This window comes from Ovis aries, chromosome 10 (genome assembly GCF_016772045.2).
Source record: "Ovis aries strain OAR_USU_Benz2616 breed Rambouillet chromosome 10, ARS-UI_Ramb_v3.0, whole genome shotgun sequence".
Lineage (NCBI taxonomy): Eukaryota > Metazoa > Chordata > Mammalia > Artiodactyla > Bovidae > Ovis > Ovis aries.
Window position 1 is genome coordinate 86,019,514 of NC_056063.1, and position 22,714 is coordinate 86,042,227.

Consider the following 22,714-nt stretch of genomic DNA (forward strand, 5'->3'; position numbering starts at 1 on the left):
CTCCCTCGCCGCGCATGCGCCCCGGCTCGCGCCCGCCTCGCCGCCCGCGCCGCCCCCGCCCCGGCCGCAGCCCGGACGACGCCCGGGGACGCAGGACCCCGACTCCCGGCGTGCCCCGCGCCGCCCGGGGGCCGCCGGGATCCAGGCCGCGCTCGGCCTCCGACTCCCGGCGTGCAGCGCGCCGCCCCGCCCCGGGCCGGGGACACCGCGCCCCACCTCCTTAAAGGAGCCGCGACGCCCTCTCGGCCGCGTCGGCGCGGAGCGCGTTCGGGAGACGGCGGGCAGAGCGGGCCCTCCGGGCGCCTGACCTGGGCCCCGCCCCGGGGGCGGCCCTGCCGCCTGGGAAGGGATGCGGAGAAGTCGCCTCCCTGTCCTCCCCTCCGGAGAGCCGGACCCAGGACGCGCCGCGGCCGGAACGTCCGGGTGAGCGCTGCGCGGCGTCCGGGGCCGGGCCCTCTAGTGCGGCCCTCACGGCTCCCTTCCCCTCCCTGCCCGGGGGTCTGGGCTCCCCTCCCCCGGGGGTCTGAGCTTCTCTCTCCCCGGGGTCTGGGCTCCTCTCCCCCGGGGCCTGGGCTCTGGGGTCTGGGCTCCTCTCTCCCCGGGGTCTGGGCTCACCCACCGGGGGTCTGGGCTCCTCTCTCCCCGGGGTCTGGGCTCCCCTCCCCGGGGCCTGGGCTCCTCCCCTCCCCGGGGGTCTGGGCTCCCCCTCCCGGGGGTCTGGGGTCTGGGGTCTGGGCTCTTCTCTCCCGGGGGTCTGGGCTCACCCACCGGGGGTCTGAGCTTCTCTCTCCCCAGGGTCTGGGCTCCCCTCTCCCCGGGGTCTGGGCTCACCCACCGGGGGTCTGGGCTCCCCCTCCCGGGGGTCTGGGCGCCTCTCCTCCCGGGGGTCTGGGCTCCTTTCTCCGCGGGGGTCTGGGCTCTGGGCTCCTCTCTCCCCGGGGTCTGGGGTCTGGGCTCCTCCCTCCCGGGGGTCTGGGCTCCTCCCCTCTCTGGGGGTCTGGGCTCCCCCTCCCGGGGGCCTGGGGTCTGGGGTCTGGGCTCCTCTCTCCCCGGGGTCTGGGCTCCCCTCCCCGGGGTCTGGGCTCACCCACCGGGGGTCTGGGCTCCTTCCTCCCTGCGGGGGGTGGTCTGCTCCTCCCTCCCAGGGCCTCTGTTCTCTCCGCTTCCTCCCCAGGGCACTCTGTCCGCTCTCGGGGTTCCACCCCCCAGGCTTTGTGCTGAGGACGGTGCTGCACCTGAGCGCCTTTTCGAGGCCCGCGCACCTGGCAGAGGATGCAGGGCGGATGCGGGACGGGGAGGGCGCGATGGGAGCGCGGGCGGGGGCTGTGGACGTAGCGGGGTTGGGCTGTCCACACCCCCCTCCCCCCTCTCCCCCATACCCCAGCCAGATCCTGGGCTCAGGCGTGCGAGGAGCCGCCCCGCCCCGCCCCTTCCTGCGGGACCTCACCTGGGAGCTCACACGTGTTTGTCCAGGGGTCACGCGGCCTCCGGGTCCCTTGAGAAGGAGGCACAGCATGGCCCCCAGTCAATGTGTGGCTCAGGGACAGCCCCCAGCCCGCCTTCGGGGAGCTACTCCGAGGAGGGGATGTCGAAGGCGGCTGCGAGTCACGGGACAGGTGCCAGTAACTGGATTGGCACCTGCCCAGAACACTGGGTTTTGTACAGTTTAATTAGCATTACATATTTTAACATTTGTTATTGTCCATAAGAATTTTCTGTCCTCCCTGTTTTGCTTTTTAAATTCATTTTCCAGTTCTTTAGTGATTAGAAATGAACCATAAGTTGTATTTACAGGATTATAAGTGCTTTACCTTTTAACAAATAGAATTTACATCACCTAACTTGTTAAAGTGTAAAACAGGCTTTTCAGGTAAGGGAAAGGGAAGTCGCTCAGTCGTGTCCGACTCTTCGCGACCCCATGGACTGCAGCCCACCAGGCTCCTCCGTCCATGGGATTTTCCAGGCAAGAGCACTGGAGTGGGGTGCCATCGCCTTCTCCATGAATGAGTCTGCCTGTTTGTAAAAGTGTGACTGATGGAAACAGTGCAGCCACTAGGCTATCACCCTGCGTGAGTTCAGTGGCCGAGAGGGAGCACAAATGCTCTGCAAGCCACGTTGAGTTAGGTTGCTTCCACCCCAGGTGTCTTTGCCTCCTTCTTTGTTGCTGGTTTGTGCCTGGAAGCTCTGGTGGAATCTGGCCAAAATGCTCACGTCAGACCGTCCACTGCAAATAACCCTCCTGCTTTCTTTTTTCCAGAGGCTTTGCACCTGCTAACCCTGATCCCGCTGGACCCTGGAGGCTAGCTCTGGAATTCTTGCCTGGAGCTCTGGTGCCAGGTCAGGCCCCCCCGCCCCCCCCAACTTAGGGCCAGGGGTTCAGCTGGGTGTGGACATTTTAAGAATTCATTATAAGACCAAAACAAGTCCAAAGTGCCTTTTTTTAATAGTTAAAAATAGCAATAACAGGGACCTCCCTGGTGGTCCAATGGCTAAGACTCCAGGCTCCCAATGCTGGGGACCCATCTTCCATCCTTGGTCAATGAATTAGATCCCGCATGCTGCAACTAAGACCTGGGACAGCCAAATAAGTAAATAGAATTTTTTAAAAAGGAAAATATATGCCATTTATTGTTTCGAGGGACAGAAATCAAGCTCAACTTCAAATGTACACACATTTAGTACTTTTCAGAACCGAGACACAGATTTCAGACGCTGAGTTAATGGCACAGGTCTAGACACACACGTTTTCTCCAAAAGATCACAGAAAGTGAATCTTTTATAGATTCCAAACTTCAGGAAAATAAGCTGCTGCACAGCCAGTTTGGGAGTAACACCCTTTGTCCATTAGGACGGCTCCTCCCTGACAAGGCCCTGCAGTCGGTTCTCCCTCCCCCGACACACCCGGGGGCTCAGTCACTTTAATGAGAAATCTGAGAATTTCAGTCGTAGCCGTATGTCCACTGAGAAGAGCGTCTATCTCTTGACAGGTGTCTATGAACATGAAGCTGAAATTACTCATAGGCCCTTAGAATGTGAACCAGGACTGATAGATTTGACAAAATAACACCATTTACTGAAGAGAAAACATGGTACAGTTTAGTAGTCCATAGGATTTGGTAGTTGAATTTTAAAGTAAAATGAGAAGTTTATGAAGGAGTGATTCCTATTTTAAAAAAATATTTATTTGATCGTGGTGGGTCTTCTCTGTGGCTTGAGGGATCTTCAGCCTTTGTTGCAGCCTGTGAGACCTTTAGCTGTGGCCTGTGGGGTCCAGTTCCCTGATCAGGGATTGAACCTGGGCCCTTTTCCCTGGGAGCACAGAGTATCTATCAGTCCTGGTTCACATTTTAAGGGTCTATAAGTAATTTCAGCTTCATGTTCATAGACACCTGTCAAAAGATAGACGCTCTTCTCAGTGGACATACGGCTACGACTGAAATTCACAGATTTCCCATAAAGTGACTGAGCCCCCGGGTGTGTCGGGGGAGGGAGAACCGACTGCAGGGCCTTGTCAGGGAGGAGCCATCATAATGGACAAAGGGCGTTGCTCCCAAACTGGCTGTGCAGCAGCTTATTTTCCTAAAGTTTGGAATCTATAAAAGATTCACTTTCTGTGATCTTTTGGAGAAAACGTGTGTGTCTAGACCTGTGCCATTAGCTCAGCGTCTGAAATCTGTGTCTCGGTTCTGAAAAATACTAAATGTGTGTACATTTGAAGTTGAGCTTGATTTCTTTCCCTCGAAGCAGTAGAATCTTAGCGCGTGAGTCCGTAAAATAACAGGTGAGCACATATTGCTGGTGTCGCTGTGATTGGCCAGTGGTTGGTTTGTTCAAGGTGGTAACATTTACTTAAAGCTGTGCTGAGCCTGCACGGGAAACTCGGTAACGCAGACGGCCCTAGTTGTGTATCCTGTCTTGTTGGGAAGTGAGCTGTGCAGAGTCTGTGGTCCCTGGGAGATGTGGGGACCAGAGGCTCTAAACACGTACTGAACGGATTCCTGACTTCATCAGAGTCCTGGGGCAGCATGCAGTCTTCAGCGGGTGCCTTCTGATTGTCATTCTGAACACGGGTCCCTCTCCTGCTCAGTGGGGGCCTCTCCAGGGTCTGCCTGGGACCGTCGGCCCCCGCTCGACCACGGGCCGCGGCCTCCTGTGCCTCTGTGAGCTCTGTGGCTGCGAGCTCTTGGTTTGTTTGGGATTCTTAGAAACGCACTGTCTCATTTTTGCTGCGTCTAATCTACTTTGCCTGGGAAACCAGATTAAACTCATTAGAGCCGGGATTACCGGTGAAGTGAAACGGTATTTGTATATTGTAGAATGCCACGTGAGTCCTGGAAACTGGGTTTTGCGTTCTCCCTGGCGTAGGACTTGGGCCTCACTGCCCAGCTCAGGAGTGTCAGGCCGCCTTCCTGGGCTCTGCTGCGCCTGCACCTCTTCCCTGCCTCTGTGGCCATCCTTTCTGCTTCCCTCCTGCACGGCCTCCACCCACGCCTCCACCAGCCCTCTTCTAGGTGGCACAGCCCCTCACCCCACAGGCAGTGCTGAGATCCGGGCCCCATCCAGCCCCTCGCCCCACAGGCAGTGCTGAGACCCGGGCCCCGTCCAGCCCCTCACCCCACAGGCAACGCTGAGACCTGGGCCCCGTCCAGCCCCTCACCCCATAGGCAGCACTGAGACCTGGGCCCCGTCCAGCCCCTCGCCCCACAGGCAGTGCTGAGACCCGGGCCCCGTCCAGCCCCAGGCTCCGTCCAGCCCCTCGCCCCACAGGCAACGCTGAGACCTGGGCCCCGTCTAGCCCCTCACCCCGCAGGCAGTGCTGAGACCCGGGCCCTGTCCAGCCCCTCGCCCCACAGGCGGCGCTGAGCCCCGGGCCCCATCCAGCCCCTCGCCCCGCAGGCAGGGTGTGCCAGGCTTCTGCCTGAGGCCTCCCTGAGGGAGGAAGCAGAGGGGCCTGGTCTGTGGCAGGGAAAATGCTCCAGTGTGGTTGTGGTTTGTGACTGTCTCTTTTCTGTCCTTGACATCTTGTTAGCCTGCACCTTAGACTCATGCTGGAAATCAGACCGAGGTCCAGGTGGCTCAGGGAAGCGGACGGGCCGTCTGGTGGCACTCCAGCTCCACCTCTGGCCCCTGGAGCTGGTCCCCGGCTCCACATCTGTGATGGGGCAGCGGGCGGCGCCCCTGGCCTTGAATGGGAGGAGTTTGTGCGTTTGTGCACGGTAGATGTGGTACATACGTGAGGCTGAGTTTCCCTTAAAAAATTGCCTTTAAATTCAGGTGTGACCTTCCAGGCACCGTACTCCACATTCAGCACTGACTGCAATCTAGATGCCCTAAATAACTCAGATGTTTCTGTTCATCTAGGAAAAATGACATTTTCCTCAGGAAAGTGATAGCTTTTAGTAATCATGTAAAACTTTAATCTCAATCGCAGTGAATCATCCTTCAACTATATGTGACAGTCGTCTCTTCTTCAGCGGAGCGTGTGCATCTGAAATGCCTGCTCAGCGTGGCCGGAGTCCCTGGGCGGCCCGGCCCTGGCCGTGAGGCTGGGTCATGAAGGTGCCGGGGAGGAGCCACTTCTGGACGTGGCTTTCGCTCCTGCAGCTGCTGGCAAGCGGCGCGGAGCAGGAGGACGTGGCGGGGCCCGCCGTCCAGCTGCCCCCCGGCCGGGGTGCGGCCGTCCCGCGGAGGAGGCCGTGGGTCCTAGACGGCTGCAGGAGGCTCTCCGGGCTCCTGCGCCAGAAGGCCGTGGTTCTGAACAAGCTGGAAGACGCGATCAGAGCGGTGGAGAGGGACGCCAGCCTCTCGGACCAAGAGAAGCTGTTCCGGGTGCACACGCTTGAGATTTTCCAGAAAGAGCTGAATGAAAGCGAGAACTCAGTCTTCCAGGCCGTGCACGGCCTCCAGAGAGCGCTGCAGGGTGACTACAGGGACGTGGCCAACATGAAGGAGAGCAGCCGGCAGCGCCTGGAGGCCCTGCGGGAGGCAGCCATCAAGGCAGGTCCGGGCCGGGGCGTCGCCCCCAGGGCTGCGATCCGGTCCCGCGGGTGCGGGAGGGCCGCGCGGCTGCACAGAGCACGCCTGAGCTCGCTGGGTCTCTCACGTGCCTGCCTGTGGGGAATCCCTGCGCCCCCAGAAGAGCAGCTCGCGCTCTGTGGCGACCCCACGTGGAGGCAGGCCCCTGTTGCTGCCCACACTCCCGCACTGCCCGCACTCCCAATCTCTGATGAGAACTTTTAGCATAAAAGCTGATTTTCTTCAAGGCCCACAGGCTGAGAACTAAAGTGTTAAGGTAGCTTTAAACAAATGTATACACTTCAATTAAGGACTGTGATAAAGGATACTTTTAAAATGAGAAGGAACTATTGTATCAGATTAATATTTGTATAACATTTTAAAGCTATCATTTACGCCATCTGTTATGTGGCAGACACTTTAAATATACAAAGTATCATTATTGATCTTCCCGGAAAGGCTGTGATATTATTACACAGCTTTAAAAGTAAAAGGATACAAATGATTCGGCTTTTTTCCACCCAAGCGTGGTATTTCTTCCAGCAATGAGGTGACGGGGTGTGTGGCCCCCGGGCGTGGTCCTGTCTGTTGTGAGACACAGACCGCGCCCTGCCTGCCCAGGTGCTTCCCTGCCGTGTGTGGCCGGGAGCCTCTGAGAGCTCGCTCCTGGTGTGTGCGGGCTGGCCAGGCCCCCTCTTAATAAGCATCTCTGCATCTCGCGCGCGCATAGGAGGAGGCGGAATTTGTGGAGCTCCTGGCAGCAGAGAAGCATCAAGCTGAAGCCCTTAAGACCCTGCAGCGCCGGAACAAGAGTCTGTCCATGCTGGACGAGGTCCTGGAAGACGTGCGGAGGGCGGCCGACCGCCTGGAGCTGGAGATCGAGGAGCACGCCTTCGACGACAATAAGTCGGTGAGTGGCTGCGGCGCGCCCTGCGGGGGTGTGCGGCTGCGCCAGCTCGCGCGTGTGTGTTGGCGCAGGCTGGGGGCGCAGGCAGAACAGCAACGCTGCGCCCTGGAAAGGGGCTCGTGTGGCCCTGCGGACGCGCACTGGTTCCCCTGCTTGGCCCTGAGTCTGGCCATCATCGCACCCCCGCACCCCCGCCCCCAGCGGCCCGTCTGCCTCCCGCCTGACAGTATTCTGGAGGCGTTCCTGTCTCTCTCTGTGCGGGGTACATGAATTTGAACACATCTGGCTGGTTTCAGTGACGTGACGTTGGTCCTTCCTGAAGGTCAAAGGGGTCAATTTTGAGGCGGTCCTGCGGGTGGAGGAGGAGGAGGCTGACTCTCAGCAGAACCTCAGCAGGCGAGAGGTGGAGGAGGACCTGGGCCTGAGTATGCTCATCGACTCTCAGAACAACCAGTACATCCTGACGCGGCCCCGGGACGCCACCATCCCGCGGGCTGACCACCACCTCATAAAGGTAGCCTGGCCCCTGCCCCGCCCCGTGGTCGGATTCTCGCGTTCTGGTTCTGTGCTTTAAGGCCCCCCGGAGCGAGCCACAGCTCCTCCCTGGACGCTCTGGAGGCGCCGCGCACCAGCCCCCACCGCCTCTCCTCCGTCTCCCCTTCAGGGAAGGCAGGGTGCTGTCCCCTAAGGCCGGCAGCTCCCTTCCCCCCGCTGACCGGCACCTCTCGCCCTCGTGCAGGACATCGTCAGCATCGTGGTGCTCTCCCTGCCCTGCGGCTGGCTCTGCACCACCATCGGGCTGCCCACCATGTTCGGCTACATCATTTGTGGCGTGCTGCTGGGGCCCTCCGGACTCAACAGTATCAAGGTCAGAACAGAATCTGCTGTGCAGGGCCTGCTGAGCTTGAGTCGGTGAAGGTGGCCGTTTCTTATAAAGCACGTTAGAGATGTCCTTTAGAATTTAGTAGGAAATCTCTAAAGCATAGGAACGTCGTTTTGTTCATTGAGTGAGCAAGTTGCCCAGAGAAAATGACCCTGTTCTTGTCTTTAAAATGATACTTGTTTTAAAGATTCTCTGTGCAGTAATACAGTGGGTTGGATTATTCAGACACTGAAAGGAGCTGAAAATGCTGGATTAAGTACTCTGCACACTGAGAAGCTGAGTGCTGAGTAGTGGTCAGGCCGTGGTGTCGTGCGGCCAGGGGCGTATTGGGCGACCCAGGCAGTCCCTGTGGAGGCCGTTCGCCGAGCAGCTCTTCTGGCAGTGAGGAGAGAGTCCCCAGCCTTGTGTCCTCTCAGGAAAGCACGGTGTGGACACGGGGGGAAGAGAAAGCCGGGAAGCGGTATCCTGGCCCCTTGCTGTGGCACCCTAACACAGGGCATGGGAGAGCATGCCCGTCCCCACCTTGCCCGCCACCGCCCTGCGGCCGTGCCCGCCTCGGCCCAGGCTCCCCCGCACCACACAGGCCAGGCAGGAGGCCTTCACGCTGAGCAGTCCTGACCGCGGACATGTTGCCGGGTGAGAAGGGCTGTGCTGCCAGCCGAGAGCCCAGACTCAGCGGGGAGACGCACGTGGCTGCCGCCTGGGAGCCTGGTTGCATTCATGACTCGGCCTTTAAGTGGCAGTTTCCGTGTGATGAGGCGGCACGAAGGCGGTCGGTGGGAAATCCCCTCCTGTCCTGTCCCGCCCTCCCTTCCCAGCACGTCTGCCAGTGGTACAGGCACAGACGTACTTTCCTCTCTGTTTCTCTTGATGGCAGAGAGTTAAGGCCGACAGACCCAACTGGGTGCTGTGGAAACTGTCCTTAACAAATTACCTGTACCGTGGAAAAGTAATATAATTACAATAGAGAAAAACACCAAGGTAGAAATCCAAGATCATTCTAGCCAAAAGCGGGAGTGGGTAATGGAGAAAGTGTAATTGTACTTAACTGTGCCTCAGTATTTATCTTTGCTGATAGGGAGTTAATAGGCTTTCAGTTTCCGAGTCGAGAAGTACAGGTTTAAGCATGTTACTTTAAAGCAGGTTGCAGCCTCGTTTTCAGAAGTGGGGAAGATAGTAGCAGTGAGGAAGCGTGGAAAGCAGAGGACGCAGAGAAGCGGGAGCAGACGTGTGTGATAGCAGATGTCCGTGGAACAGGCTTCGCTGCGAAAAGACGCAGGTTCGCAGATGGTGTCGGGAAAAAGCATACGTTAACCAAGGTCGACTCAGAATAACACGACCGAAGGCTGAGCGTGAAAGGAGGAAGACGCTGGCAGGAGCGGGCGGTTGCTGCTGTTCACGGTCTGCGGACCACGGACGTGCCCGGCGGGGCCAGGGCGGCAGCTGACGCGTGAACACTGGACTCGAGTTTCACGTGCTCATTAACAACGGAAAGACTGACAAGCTGGTGGCCGCCATGGAAACCTCAAGTGCAAATGGTGTACATAGCACCACATAAACAGCGGTCTCTCCTGTAGAGCGGGGACACGGGGTGAACGCTCCTGTCCGTCAGGGCCTGTGGGGGTGCCCGCCGAGGCCCGGGGGGTTCCACACTCCTCTCACCAGACCCAGGGAGCGTGAGACCGTTATCAGTTGAGCTTCAGCCTCAGCCTTAGTGCCTCCCCGTCCCCGCAGGAGGCCGGTGGGAGGGAGCAAGAGAAACGTCGTGGCGTTCGATGAGCTCGAAGACTCACGAAGCGTGAGCTGGTTCCTAGAAAATGAATGAAAATACTCCTCCAGCTAATCTAGAAAATGAATGAGAATACTCCTCCAGCTAATCTAGAAAAAGGAAGGAAAGTGCCACACTCAGGAATTGCAAATTTTCTCAGGTATAGAGGAAGTCTGGATAGCTTGTTTTTTTTTCTTTAAATACTAGGCTTTTGGGGATAGTCCCTCTGAGTTAAGATGATTCTGTGAATGTCTTACATACGTTAAGCTGCCTGGTTTAAAACCCTCTGTTTTCCAGTCGATTGTGCAGGTGGAGACATTAGGAGAATTTGGCGTGTTCTTCACTCTGTTCCTCGTCGGCTTAGAATTCTCCCCAGAGAAGCTGAGAAAGGTGAGTCCGCCCGAGCGCCGGTGGTGGCGGCCCCTGCAGCTTAACACGCTCTGTGCTCAGCGTCCACGTTCGTGGCTTGCCCAGCACGGTAGAATATGGTGTTATAGTTTGATGTTATTTTTGGAACATAAGTTTCAAAAGATAAATTTTTTTTAAAGCGGAAATACAATGAATAAGTGGAATTAGCTTTCACGTGTCTAACTCCAGACCAGGTCTTAGAAGGGATATGTTCAGACTTACTACCTTATGGGTCCCACCAAGAGGGTCCAACTCTGCTAGAGGCTGAAATACCATAGGGATCGAAACTTCAGCGTGTTGCTCTCGGGGAAGCTCCTGGTTCTAACCCTAAATGAGAGGCAGACTTTGGCTTAACTGCTCTGCTGCTGTAAGATGAAAATATCGGAGAGATTAATAGTACACGCTTAGGGCCCTGTGTATCCAGACATCAAATTGGTGGAAGCTGCAGTTCCCCCTCAGTATCCTGGCTTCTAGAACGATTGCTTGGAAAGCTGGCATATTCCAGAATGGAAATGGAGTTAGATCAGAAGTAGGTTGATGAAAAGCCGCTTTGTGTTTGAACAGACACATCACATAGGAGGAAAAAGCTGGTGGGGACAGGGTGGGGTGGTGATGGACGCTGCTGGCTGCAGGAAGGGCAGCGCCCAGATCCCTGGGTTTTCGCGTGTGTTCAGCTTACAGACGTTCACAGCAAATGGTGTTGCTTGAGGGTGGGAGCGTGGAGGGGCAGCGTCCTGTCCCCCGTGTCCCCGGCCTAGCCATCTAGGTCGCCAGTGTCCTCATCCAGGCCGTGAACACTGGGGAGGTGCAGGTGTCCCCTGGCTCCAGAGGGCTGTGACTTACCTTTCCTGCCCTGAGGCCTTCAGTGTCGCCCACTGTGAATTTCCCTCTTCGTCGGGGTGGCGCTTGGGATGCTCTGGGGGGTTTGCACCTGTTGCAGCCTGAAGCAGGGCTCCCAGGGCAAGTGTGTGTCCTGAGTTGGGGCAGGAGCCTGGCTGGGACTGGCCCCTAGTGGCTGCCTTTGGGTCTGGGGCGAGCTGGGGTCTCTGACGGCCCCTCAGCTCCAACATCCCCAACCGAGCGCCGTGAGCTCTGGCTGCTCCCTGCCTGACGGCCCTGACCCTTGACCTGCACCTGGGGCACATCCCACTGCTTTGTAGGCAGGCTTGAGGCGCTGCGTGTTGGCTCTGAGCTGACGGTTCTCTTGCTGTGTTGGGTACATGTGGGAGATTACTGGTAGGGCCTTGAGGTGTTAGGAACCGTGCGCAGGCCCCTCTCGAGCCTTGGGCGAGTTCTCCCAGACGCCTGACTGGAGGCTGTTCAGAGATGCCTGGCTCTGCCTGCTCCTTCCTGGGCCTTGTGGCTGCGGACACATCTCTGCTCTGCTGTTGGGCGCCCGGATCGTGTTGTCTATCCTTAAGCCACCTGGGCTGCCCAGGTGTGTCCCAACCCCGACTTCAGGATCATGGACAGGCGCCGTTTCCATTAGAAGAGGGGCCGTGGGGGTCCTCGGCTCCAGCTGCGTTCTGAGGATGGGGTGCACGTGGAGAGGGAGGGGGGCGTGCTTAGTCCTCAGCAGTGCCCCGTGCTCAGGCGTCACGTGTGAGCATCCTCGGTTTTCCTGGTGGTGTGCCCTGTGGTTATTGCAGAATCACTTTCTACAGGGCCAGCTGGTTCCTGAGCAGGGGCGCTTCTGCTCCTCAGGGCCGTGGGCACTGAGGCGTGTGCGCACGTGTTCCTCGGGGCCGTGGGCACTGAGGCGTGTGTGCACATGTGTTCTGAAGTGTGTGCACACACGTGCTCCTCAGGGCCGTGGGTGCTGAGGCGTGTGTACACGTGCTCCTCAGGGCCGTGGGTGCTGAGGCGTGTGTACACGTGCTCCTCAGGGCCGTGGGTGCTGAGGCGTGTGTGCACGTGCTCCTCGGGGCCGTGGGCGCTGAGGCGTGTGTGCACATGCTCCTTGGGCTGTGGGCTCTGGGGTGTGTGTGCACGTGCTCCTCGGGGCTGTGGGTGCTGAGGCGTGTGTGCATGTGCTCCGAGGTGTGTACACACACGCTCCTTGGGGCCATGGGTGCTGAGGCGTGTGTGCACGTGCTCTGAGGCGTGTACGCACATGCTCCTTGGGGCCGTGGGCGCTGAGGTGTGTGCACGCCCCTGTGCTCTCCCAGGTGTGGAAGATCTCCCTGCAGGGGCCCTGCTACATGACTCTGCTCATGGTGGCCTTCGGCTTGGTCTGGGGCCACCTTCTGCAGATCAGACCCACCCAGAGCGTCTTCATCTCTACCTGCCTGTCCTTGTCGAGCACACCTCTGGTGTCCAAGTTCCTCGTGGGCAGCGCCCGCAGTGACAAGGAAGGTAGGTGGGCGCGTGTTCTGAGCGATGCTGGAGGTGACTGACTTGAGCCCACGTGCTCTTAGTGGCGTCTTCCCGAGCAGGCGACATCGACTATGGAGCGCTGCTGCTGGGGATGCTGGTGACTCAGGACGTGCAGCTGGGGCTGTTCATCGCCATCCTGCCCACGCTCATCCAGGCGGGAGCTGGTGCTCAAGCCAGGTATGCTTTGTGCTGTGCTTTGTGTATCAAAACACTGCTTGGCACTTTTCCCCGAAGACACGGAACTTGTGCGGCACAGGCTGAGAGCTTAGCGACAGCCGTCACACCCCTGGGCTCAGACCCAGCGGCACGGCTGTGGGCGTTCACTTTATTCCTTCCTTGCTAACCTGTATGCTTTTTCTTTCCTTTTCTTGCCTTATTGCACTGGCTCGCGTTTCCAGTGCTTTGTTGACGAAGATGGTGAGAGCAGCTGTCCTTGCTTCTTCCTGGTCTTAAAGGGAAAGCATTCATTATTTTCTTCATTTTGTGTGATGCTAGCTGGGATTTTGGTAGTTACTCTTTATCAGTTCCTAGGTTGCTCGGAAGTTCTGTCCTGAGTGCAGGTTGGATTTTGTCAGGTGCTTTTCTGCATCTACTGATAGGGTTGTGTGGCTTTTCTTCTTTACCCAGTTTACATGGTGGGTTACATTGATCAATTTTTGAAAGTGGAACCAGCATTGCATATCAGAATAAATCCCACTTGGTTATGGTACATAATTCTTTCTGTGCATTACATCATCTGATTTGCTAGTATTCTGTGGAGGATTTTTGTGTCATGAGAGATACGGGCGTGTCGTTTTCTTTTTTATTCTCTTTATCTGGTTTTGGTATTAGAGTAACACTAGGCTCGTAAAATCATCTGGGAGGTGCTCATTACTCTTCTGTTTCCTATTTTCTGGAAGACATTGCATAAAATTGCTGTTAATTCCTCCTTAGATATTTGGCAGAATTCTCCAGTGAAACCGTCTGGGTCTTGAGAGCTCCTTTTTGAGAGTTTTCTGGAATTAGAAATTCAATTTGCTTCATAGTTTCAGGGCTGCTGGAGTTATCTGTTCATATTGTTGAATTGTGCTAGTTCGGTTTTTTTAGGAATTGGTCGGTTCCATTTAATTGTCAGATTTATAATTATCGTTTGCAGAACCTTATTTCCCGTTTGATGCCTGTGAGATCTGTAGTGATTTCGCCTGTTTAATTCTTTACTAACCCTTTCTCAGAGCCAGCTCTCCGTCTCGCTCATCTGTCGCATTTCTGCGGCTCTGCTTTTGACGCCGCGTCCTCTGCCCTCCTTGGTGCCGCTTCTTTCCTTCTGTTCGCTTTAGGTTTTTGTTTGTTTGTTTGTTTTCTTCTATTTATTTATTTATTTATTTATTTTTGTTTATTTTTGTTCTTTTCGCTTTGGGTTTATTTTGCTCTTCTCTTTCTAGGTTCTTGGTATGAGCTCAGATTATTGATTTGAAAGCTTCTTTTCTACTGTGAGTGTTTAGTGCTATGCATTTCTCTCAAAGCCCTGCTGGCTGCGCTCACTCACTTAAACATTCTGAATTTTTATTTTCATCCGGTTAAATGCATTTAGAATTTTTCCTTCCATGCTTCCTCTTTGATCTGTGGGTTGTTTAGAAACGTGTTGCTTAATTTCCAAGTGTTTGGCGATTTTCCTGCCGTCTTTATTTGACTGATCTCTAGTTCGATTCCGCCATGGCAGGAGAGCACACCCTTTGTGTGGCCTCAGCTCTTTCTCATTTACTGAGGCCTGTCCTCCGGCCCCAGGTGTGATCTGGTCAGTGCTTCAGAGTTGCCTGGAAATAAAACGTGCATCTTTTTCTCGTTGTCGAGTGCTCACACGCATCGGCTATTCCTGTCTGCGCACACGTTGCTCAGAGTCTCTGAGTCCTCGCCGTCGTCCGGCCGCCTGTTGCGGGAGGTGGTGCTGAGGCCTCGCCGTCGTCCGGCCGCCTGTTGAGGGAGGTGGTGCTGAGGCCTCGGCTGTGGCCCGTCTGTCTGCTCCTCCTTTTAGCGCCGTTGGCTTTTGCTTCACGTGCTTGGGGCTCTGCTGTTTGGCGCATTCGTATTTAGCATCCTTTCATTTCTAGTGATTTTTCTTGCTCTGGATTCACTTGATCTGATATTAATACGCGGTCCCTCCTGGTTGTTTCTTTATCCCTGCAGACCACAGGAGACCCTGTCCTTCCTCCACCTTTCACCGTCTTGCCCTGTTGCATCTGAAGCGAGTTTCTTACGGACCACGTTTTGTTGGATGATGTTTTTGTGATCAGCTCAGCAAATCTTTGTCTCTCAGTTGGTGTGTTGGGACCATTTACATTTAAGGTGGATACTGTTCTGTTGGGGCTTGAGTCTTGAAGTTTCATCCCGCTGTCTGAGTTTCTCGTCCTTTTCCGTTTCCCTTGCGTCCTGGTGCACGTGCTCGCTCTAAGCGCTCCGTCTTGGTTTGTTCGGAGTGAGTTTTGGCGCGCTGCTTTGCGTGGCCCCTCCTGTGCCTCTGCAGGCGCCACAGCGTCCCCGCATGGACTTGGTCGCTGCTCTCAGCATTTCACCACTTCCTGGAGAACGTTCCACGACTTGTGTGAAATGTGGATCCTATTTCCTTCTAGGGCTTTTTCCTCCCCTACTTTTTAAACGTAATCGTTGTATCTCGTATTTTCTCTACTTATGTTGAGTACCGTTATCTGATGGCTTTTTAAAGTTCTGCTTCAATAATTAAATAGGATTTCTAAGTTCTGTTTTTCTCCCTTGCCATGCAGCTCACAGATGTTAGCTCCAAGCTAGGGATTAGTCCTGGGCCTCTGGCAGTGAAAGCTTGCCATCCCAGCCACTGGACTGCCAGGGAGTTCCCCTGAAACAGGATTTCTGAAGCTCATGAGAAGTGTTGCTCACTGTGCTTCCTGTCTTTCACCCATCTGACTCTCCTCCTCCTCCCTTCCTTGCGGTCTCCTTCCTGCTTGAGGACTCTGGCCCCTGTCTCGTTGTCCGTCTGCGGCGGGCACCAGGCTCTCTTGGTTTCCCCATCCGAGCGTCTCCCTGCTTGGTCCTGAGGGCGCCCGTCTGCGGTGGGTGTCTTCTTCCCGGGGCCTGGGCGTGTGTGCTGGCCCCTCCCTCTGGCGGCCCAGCGAGGAGCTGGCTCCTTCCGGCCGCATTTCTCTGGAGCGGTGCATGGCTCCGCTCCGGCTATTCCTTGTTTTTAGTTTTCAGGCGTGACCTGGCGTCTTGCTCGGGCTCACGGCGCACACCGCAGACGTCTGTTTCTCGTTGTCCCGAGGCTGGCGTCCTCCCAGACCGCTGGCCACTCGTGTGTCCCCGGACACTGGGGAGGCGGGGAGGCTGCGGCGCCCCGTGGCCTCTCCTGCGAGGCGGCTCATCCCACTGCTGCCCTGCCCCCCGAGGCCTCCCTCCGCGTGGATGTGCTGGGGCCTCAGCATCCGAGCTTGGGAGCCCGCGACTCTCTCCGGGTCTACTCTGTACGGCATTCGATCGGCTTCTTGGAGCCACAGGTTTCCGTCTCCGGCCTAATTTGGGAATTTCAGCCGTGGTTTCCGCAGGGGCTTTTCCAGGCCCCACGGTGCCCACACGGCTCTCCTCTTGCCTCTGGGGTCTCTGAGGTGCTTCTTCGTCAGCCCGTTTCCTGTCTGTGGCTCAGACTGGGTGAGTTCTGTTGGTTGTCAAGCCCCTGGGCCCAGCATCTGTCACGGCCTCTGATCTTCGGTGCATCCAGCTTTGGTTAGAATGCTGTTTAGTTTTATAATTTCCATTTGATTCTTTTTTTAAACTTCTGTTTCGTTGCTGAGATTTTCTGTTTTTTTTTTTTTTTTTAACCATTGTTTCAAGAGGATTTTTAATTGCTACTGAATCATTTTTATGACAGTTGCTTTAAAATCTTTGTCAGATAATTCTAACAATGACTGGGTCTTGATGTTGGACTCTCACTCAAGTTGTGGTTTTCCTGATTGCTGGAGTCTTGTATCTGATGAGTCTCTGATTCTTTACTCATGTTTAAAGCCAGAGGCCCCATGTTGAGGTGTGTGGGGGGTGGGGGGGTCATCCTCCGGCTGGGCCCCGCCTGGGGGGCCTCAGCCAAGCCTGCTTCATGGCCTATCAGCAGGTGGAAGCACTTTGTGTTTTGTATATTTGCCTTTCGCCAGATGTTACATTGAGTTTCAGCAATCCGAAAGTGATTCAGATCTCTGCTCCACTCCCAGGTAGCTCATCCCGGTGGGGAAGGTAGGAAGGGCAGCTGGTTAACTGACATTCTCAGGGGTGGAGGCCCCCGGATCTGCGTCGGCCAGCCCCACAGCCCGGGTGAGGTTGCTTCCTGAACACGCTGGACTTCAGTGTCCTCCCTGGCAGGATGCGGCCGGCGGGGGAGTAGCCTGCCTCCTGGATGGTGTGTGCGGGTCGCCAGCAGGGGAGACTCACAGAGCCGCGAGCGCGACCCTCAGCCACGCAGCCGCCAGTCTGTTTAGCAGGAGGGCGAGCTAGCTGGCCTGCCCCTTTGACCCTGAGTGCTTTACCTGTCAGAAAAGCAGCCTTGCTCACAGCCTTATTTCTTCTGGCTACAGATTTTCAGGGTAACTGAACAAAATTCCGGACAGAAAAAGGATTGTAACTTTAGCTGGAGGTCATTTGAGTTCTGTTTGGGACGCACAGTAAGTCCCCCCCGAAGCAGAAGCAGGGCCAATGCTGGGCGCCCGCAGAGCTTGGGCATCACTCGGGGCCGATGGTGCTGGGCGCCCGCAGAGCTTGGGCATCACTCGGGGCCGATGGTGCTGGGCCCCTGCAGAGCTTGGGCATCACTCAGGAGCAGGCCCCTGCTGGCCAAACAGCCGCAGCGCCCTCAGAGACTTGGAAAGCTGCTCTTTTCTATCCTCCTGATTTAAAGCTCCCCCAGTGCAGGCCCTGATCCCGTTGATTTCTTTCCAGTTTAGTCCCGAGGCGCGATGTTGACTGAGAACTTCACTGGCGAGGCAGAGTGCCCTGCATTGCGCTAAGACTGTAGAAATGGCCGCACGCGCAGCGTTTCTCAGTGAAGCTGGGGCTGCCCTGTGCCCCGGCCCCTCCACGCCAGGGCGTGTGCCCCGCAGAAGTGGGAGCGCCTGTCCCCAGGCGTCCCCTGGGTGTGGCAGCACAGTCCTGCCTGAATCACACCCCGATGGGGACGCCTTCTACCTGAGGGTGTTTACTGCAGCGAGCAGAGGCGCTCACGTGCGAGAGTTCATGGAGCATCAGCCGCACTGCCTTTATTCTAGAAAGAGCTTCGTGCAGAGCCCTTTCCTCTGTGACGGAGTGACGGGGCTCCGAGCTCTGGCTTGGGGGGAAGGACTGGCATCCCCAGGAGGGAAGCCTGCGGTGTCAGGGCACGGTTGCCTTATGCAGGATTTCAGATGGCGGGTAATCCTGGAGAGGAATTTTATCCCCTGCCCTTGGCAGAGACACATGAGCTGTCAGCCATGCATCTTTGCATCCTATACAGTGTATCTGCTCCAGAGTGTTGATTACAGTGCAATTCGGCTTCTATATTTGATTCAAGTAACTGCGTTTCTGAGGTTAACGTTAATTAGGTTTCATTCCGGCGTTTGGGAATAAAGATGTGTGTGACCTGGGTAATTTGTTGTGTAGCGTTGAGAAGGAAAGGAAGGTCTTTGTGCTGGACTGGGGTGTGCTTTGGGGAGAATAAGGCCTGTCTCTCTCCCCAGCGTCGCCATGGAGGCCCTGCGGCTCCTGGCCCTGGTCGGGCAGGCCCTCTTCTCGCTTGCCGCCGTCCTGCTCGTCTGCCTGCTGGTGAGGACCTACCTCGTGGGCCCTTACTGCCGGAAGCTGCACGCGGAGAGCAAAGGGGGCAAGGAGATCCTGGTCCTGGGCATCTCCGCCTTCACCTTCCTCATGCTGACGGTAATACCTGGCCTCTCGGCACGCACATGGTTGGGGCAGGGCTTTCTGGCTCGCGCTGCTCACGGCTGGTGCGTGTGAGGGGCTTGTTTTCACGCGTGTGCCGTTGTGCTCGTGTCCCTGGCTGGGGTGTGCCCGAGTGTCTGTCCTGCACACCTCACACCTAAAGCGAGAGTCGGTGTGAAACCGTTTTCATTGTGTTCGATGAGAACAACCTAGTTTGCAGCATGGCTTCTGCTGCTGTGATGTGAGAGGCTCACACGGAGGCTGGTTTTCAGTGCAGCCTTTCCAGCTGGTAAAGAATCCGCCTGCAATGTGGGGAGACCTGGGTTTGATCCCTGGGTTGGGAAGATCGCCTGGAGAAGGGAACGGCTACCCACTCGAGTATTCTGGCCTGGAGACTTCCATGGGCTGTACAGTCCATGGGGTCACAGAGTCAGACGTGACTGGTGACTTACACATGCACGTCCCCGCTGAGGGTCAGGCTTCTTGTAAAGGAGGGCGGTGTTCCGGGAGACCCATAAATAGTCCGAGTTGTGGTGGCATCACCTGCAGGGCAGCAGCTGCAGCCCTCGACGTGGGCCGACCCCCCTTGTGTTCAGCCAGTCAGGGTTCACGTGCAGGGAGTCGGTGCTGGGACTGTCCTGTGACCCCAGGCCCAAGGGCGCTGTTGGTCCCGGCTGTCTGTCGGCGCTGTGCGGCGCGTGTTGGCTGTGCGCTGTGGCGGCTGCGAGCACTCTGTCCGCTCCCTCCTGGGCGTGTGCTGGGCTCCAGCACCATCATCGGCAGGGCCTGCGCTGCTCTTGTCTCGGTTTAACCTGAGTTAGATGCACATCACTCCCTTCTGCAGGTGCCGGGGGCGGGCACAGATTCCTATGCCACGTTTATGATGCTCAGGAGTCGGGCAGTTTATTGATTCAGGATAGAGAAAGCGTATCACAAATACTTGTTCTTGCTTGGCAGTCCCACAGCGGTCCCCACCAATGGTGGTTTCTCCTGGTTCACGGCCGTTCCCTCTTGCCTCTGGGCAGTGACCTGGTGCTTGCCACTGTGTCCTCCCCGGCTTCCTCCCAGGACGCTAGGCAGGGGCCAAGGAGCCGGCTTGCGGGGTTCTGTGGGGACCCATGTGGCGTGAGCCTCCTGGCAGAGACGCTGCTGCGTGTGTCCGGCATGGCCTGTGTCCCCCCTCCCCAGGTGACCGAGCTGCTGGGTGTGTCCATGGAGCTGGGCTGCTTCCTGGCTGGAGCCCTGGTGTCCTCCCAGGGCCACGCGGCCGCCGAGGAGGTTGTGTCCTGCGTGGAGCCCGTCCGCGACTTCCTGGCCATCGTGTTCTTTGCGTCCATAGGTGACTTTCCTCCAGGGCTGATGCCCCCGCTGGGTCTTATCTGCTCACACGTGTTTCTACTAACAATTTGTGCGGCAAGAACAGTTCCCGTGGAGGCTAGGGACTGAGGGACTCTCACTGAGGAGGCAAGGTCTGAGCTGAGGGGTGCGGGCTCTAAACAGGTGGTCCTGCATGGCCCCTGCTCAGCGGGGTGGCAGGTCCTTGTCAGCGTGTCCACACCAAGTGTGGGGGGAAGTTCTGATTTCAATACAAAACACCCAAACTGGCATGTTTAGGCTGCTGCCCTGGGAACGTCCCCGTAGGGTGGGGGAATCAGCCTGGCCCCTCGCTCACGCCCGGCACTGCTTGGTGGGCCGGATCGGCCCCAGAGACGTCGAGTGCGTGGCCGTGTAAACGGGCTCCTGGTTTGGTCCTGGTTCCTGAAGGCCAGGCGTGCCGCACGGGGCTCTGGGTGGGATGGGCGGGGAGACCCCCGTCCCTTCCTGTCTTGGATGCGGGGCTGCAGGGAGGCTGACCACCTGGCCTCGGAGGGTCACTTGCCCTGTCCCTGCAGGCCTTCACGTGTTCCCCACCTTCGTGCTCTACGAGCTCACTGTCCTGCTGGTCCTCACGCTCTCAGTGGTGGTCATGAAGGTATGGTCGCGCTTGTGAGGGCCACTCTATCTTTGGTTTGCCCGACACCCTGCCTGCCGCTTCCTGCCTGGGTGACCCCTGCCTCCCCTCCCTCGCCCCAGCCGGGACAGCTCGGGCTTCTTGGGTCAGGGTGAGCCTCCGTCTCAGACTCTGTTGAAAATGGGGTCTTAGAAGCTGGGAGTGAGAAACTCTGGACCCTCCAGAGGAGCCTCGCTCTGTGCTCTGTCTTGTCCTGAGTCTAAACCTCAAACCCCACTCTTGTAGCAAACGTGCGTTTTAATGGCTCTGGAGGACTGTCTTGCCGCTTCCCACTTGTGTCCTTTGTGGCTCCAGACTGTTGAAGTGCCGTGTTAACATGCGACCCAGGAGCGGAGGGCGGAGGAGGGGTTTGCAGCGAAGGAGCCACACCCCCCCCAGGCTGCTTTGCTCAGGCCTCACTCACAGGGTGTTAAGAGGACAGTTCCATCCTGACGGCTGCTCCATACTCCTGGGCAGCAGGCATGGTCTCCCCGGGGTGGGGGTGCCTCAGTGTCCTCTCGCGTGGCCCTGCGGTGGGGGCCGGGCAGGCCGCTCTGGTCATGACCCGCCTCCCCCGCAGTTCGTCCTGGCAGCCCTGGTCCTGTCCCTGCTTCTGCCCAAAACAAGCCAGCACGTCAAGTGGATCGTGGCCGCTGGGCTGGCCCAGGTCAGCGAGTTCGCGCTGGTCCTGGGAAGCCGGGCACGCAGAGCCCGAGTCATCTCCCGAGAGGTGAGTCTGCCCCGCTGCCTGGGCTGGGGGCCCGGGGGCAGGGGTGCAGATCGAGGTCCCCAGGGCTCAGGGGAGGGGAGCCCGCCCTCCACGGCCCCGCCCCTGCTGCGGGAAGCCCCGCCCCACCAAGGAAGCTCCACCCACCTGCTGGTGCCCTGCCCCCACTGCAGGAAGCCCTGCCCTGCTGATGCCCCGCCCCACCACAGGAAGCCCCCGCCCTGCCCTGCTGATGCCCCGCCCCCACCACAGGAAAGCCCTGCCCCACCACAGGAAGCCCCACCCCACCCCGCTGATGCCCCGCCCCACCCCGCTGATGCCCCGCCCCCACAGGTGTACCTGCTCATCCTGAGCGTGACCACGCTCAGCCTCCTGCTCGCCCCGCTGCTCTGGCGCGCTGCCGTCGTCCGGTGCACGCCCCGGCCAGAGAGGCGGTCCAGCCTCTGAGGACCAAGGCCAGGCGACCGGCGGAGCTGTCACCGCTCCTGGACCTGCTGTGCCCGCGCTAGAGAGCCTGAGGAGGCTGCGTCTGTGTAACGCTGTCTCGGCGGTTATGCCTGGATGTGCCTTTTCTCCTGAAATTACCGTTAGCATCATGCTGTTACTCCATCTCTTTGTGTGTTTTTTTGGTAAGGAAAAAATTAAGGAGGCTTTTTTATTTATTGAACAACTTTTTGTTGTAATCTGTTGGTCAGTACTTATTAAACGTTTCTGTGATGTGAGCTTTTAATTCTGACAGTTTGGAAAGTTACTTTTAATACGTAAAGTCTGTGTTTTCTAGAGACAAAGGTCTTTTACATGTCTGTTTGCTTTTTATTACAATTTTAAGACACTTTCATGTCAATTTTTATTAGGAATACCATTCCTTTAAAGTATTTGGTTTTGAATCATGAGACTATGCATTCTCAATAAATATCATTTATGACCAAAATATAACTAATTGAAACATTGGTTTCATTGGATTTTTATGTTGGGCTCATCTTCGTTGTCACGTGTTACCTCACTGTCTGAGAGGTCAGGAGGGGCACGGCTATCTGGGAAGGCTAAGTTCTGACTGTAATTCTACAAGTGTGCATTGGTGATTATGTCCCCATTTTAGAAGCCATGCAGCCAAGATGTGATACTTACAAAGCTTTCCCGAAGGGGTGCCCGAGTGAAAAGTTCCTATAAATACAGGCTTTAAGAGCCCAACAGTTTGACCAGAACCTTGGCACAGAGGGGGAGACATATGAAGGGCGATTATGGATCACGGACGTAAATTATGAGTTGCAGGAATATGAGCTGAAACATTAAGATGAAGTGAGTTGAACCGGTGTGAAGGAAATCGATGGGGGAGCGATGTGAGTGTGCTCGTGTTTAGAAGCCAGCATTGGTTTACTCGTTTCTAACCCATTCCAGATGGTGCCACGGCCTCCGATCCCTGGGCACATGGACAGTGGGGGGGGGGGGGTGCCTGAGGAGCCCGGCCCTGCTGCCCGCCCGCGGGTGCTGCGCCTTGTCCCCATGCCCCTGCCTCCAGCCTGTGTCCTCTTCGCTCTCGTGTCTCCAGCACCCAGGGCAGAGCTGGGAGCTCTCACGACCGCATGAGACCTGTTGGTTGTGCTGCCTCCCGCGTTCCCTCCAATGTGGAGGTAATCCTCTGACACTGGAGTGATTAAGGACGTGCCCTTTGTGACCAGAGGAAGCGCTGTTGCAAAAGCCCTGTGCTTGGAGGGGCCTGGACTCTCAGCCCTGCCCGG

At 57.0% G+C, this 22,714-nt stretch overlaps 1 protein-coding gene across 6 annotated transcripts; it reads left to right on the forward strand.

Annotated features, from left to right (window-relative positions):
- Positions 1-222: 222 nt before the first annotated feature.
- On the forward strand, positions 223-21,911 carry TMCO3 (transmembrane and coiled-coil domains 3). 6 transcript variants are annotated; one of them, XM_060394239.1, is made up of 14 exons: positions 223-423; positions 2,258-2,337; positions 5,432-5,997; positions 6,746-6,925; positions 7,245-7,436; positions 7,662-7,790; positions 9,871-9,963; positions 12,150-12,336; positions 12,399-12,534; positions 18,060-18,255; positions 19,447-19,597; positions 20,151-20,230; positions 20,829-20,978; positions 21,309-21,911. In XM_060394239.1, exons 3-14 carry the CDS (start codon positions 5,554-5,556, stop codon positions 21,420-21,422), a joined length of 2,052 nt encoding a protein of 683 aa, XP_060250222.1. In that variant the 5' UTR covers positions 223-423; positions 2,258-2,337; positions 5,432-5,553; the 3' UTR covers positions 21,423-21,911. The 6 variants fall into 6 exon arrangements, with proteins under 6 accessions (XP_060250222.1, XP_027829625.1, XP_060250223.1 ...); XM_027973824.2 differs by having other exon boundaries at positions 12,417-12,534; XM_060394240.1 differs by having other exon boundaries at positions 5,475-5,997.
- The last annotated feature ends 803 nt before the right edge of the window (positions 21,912-22,714 follow it).

Coding starts and splice junctions, on each gene's coding strand:
- TMCO3 (XM_060394239.1), top strand. CDS start 5,554: ATGAAGGTGCCGGGGAGGAGCCACTTCTGGACGTGGCTTTCGCTCCTG. Junction 5,998..6,745: donor TGCGGGAGGCAGCCATCAAG/GCAGGTCCGGGC, acceptor GCGCGCGCATAG/GAGGAGGCGGAATTTGTGGA. Junction 12,337..12,398: donor CGCCCGCAGTGACAAGGAAG/GTAGGTGGGCGC, acceptor ACGTGCTCTTAG/TGGCGTCTTCCCGAGCAGGC.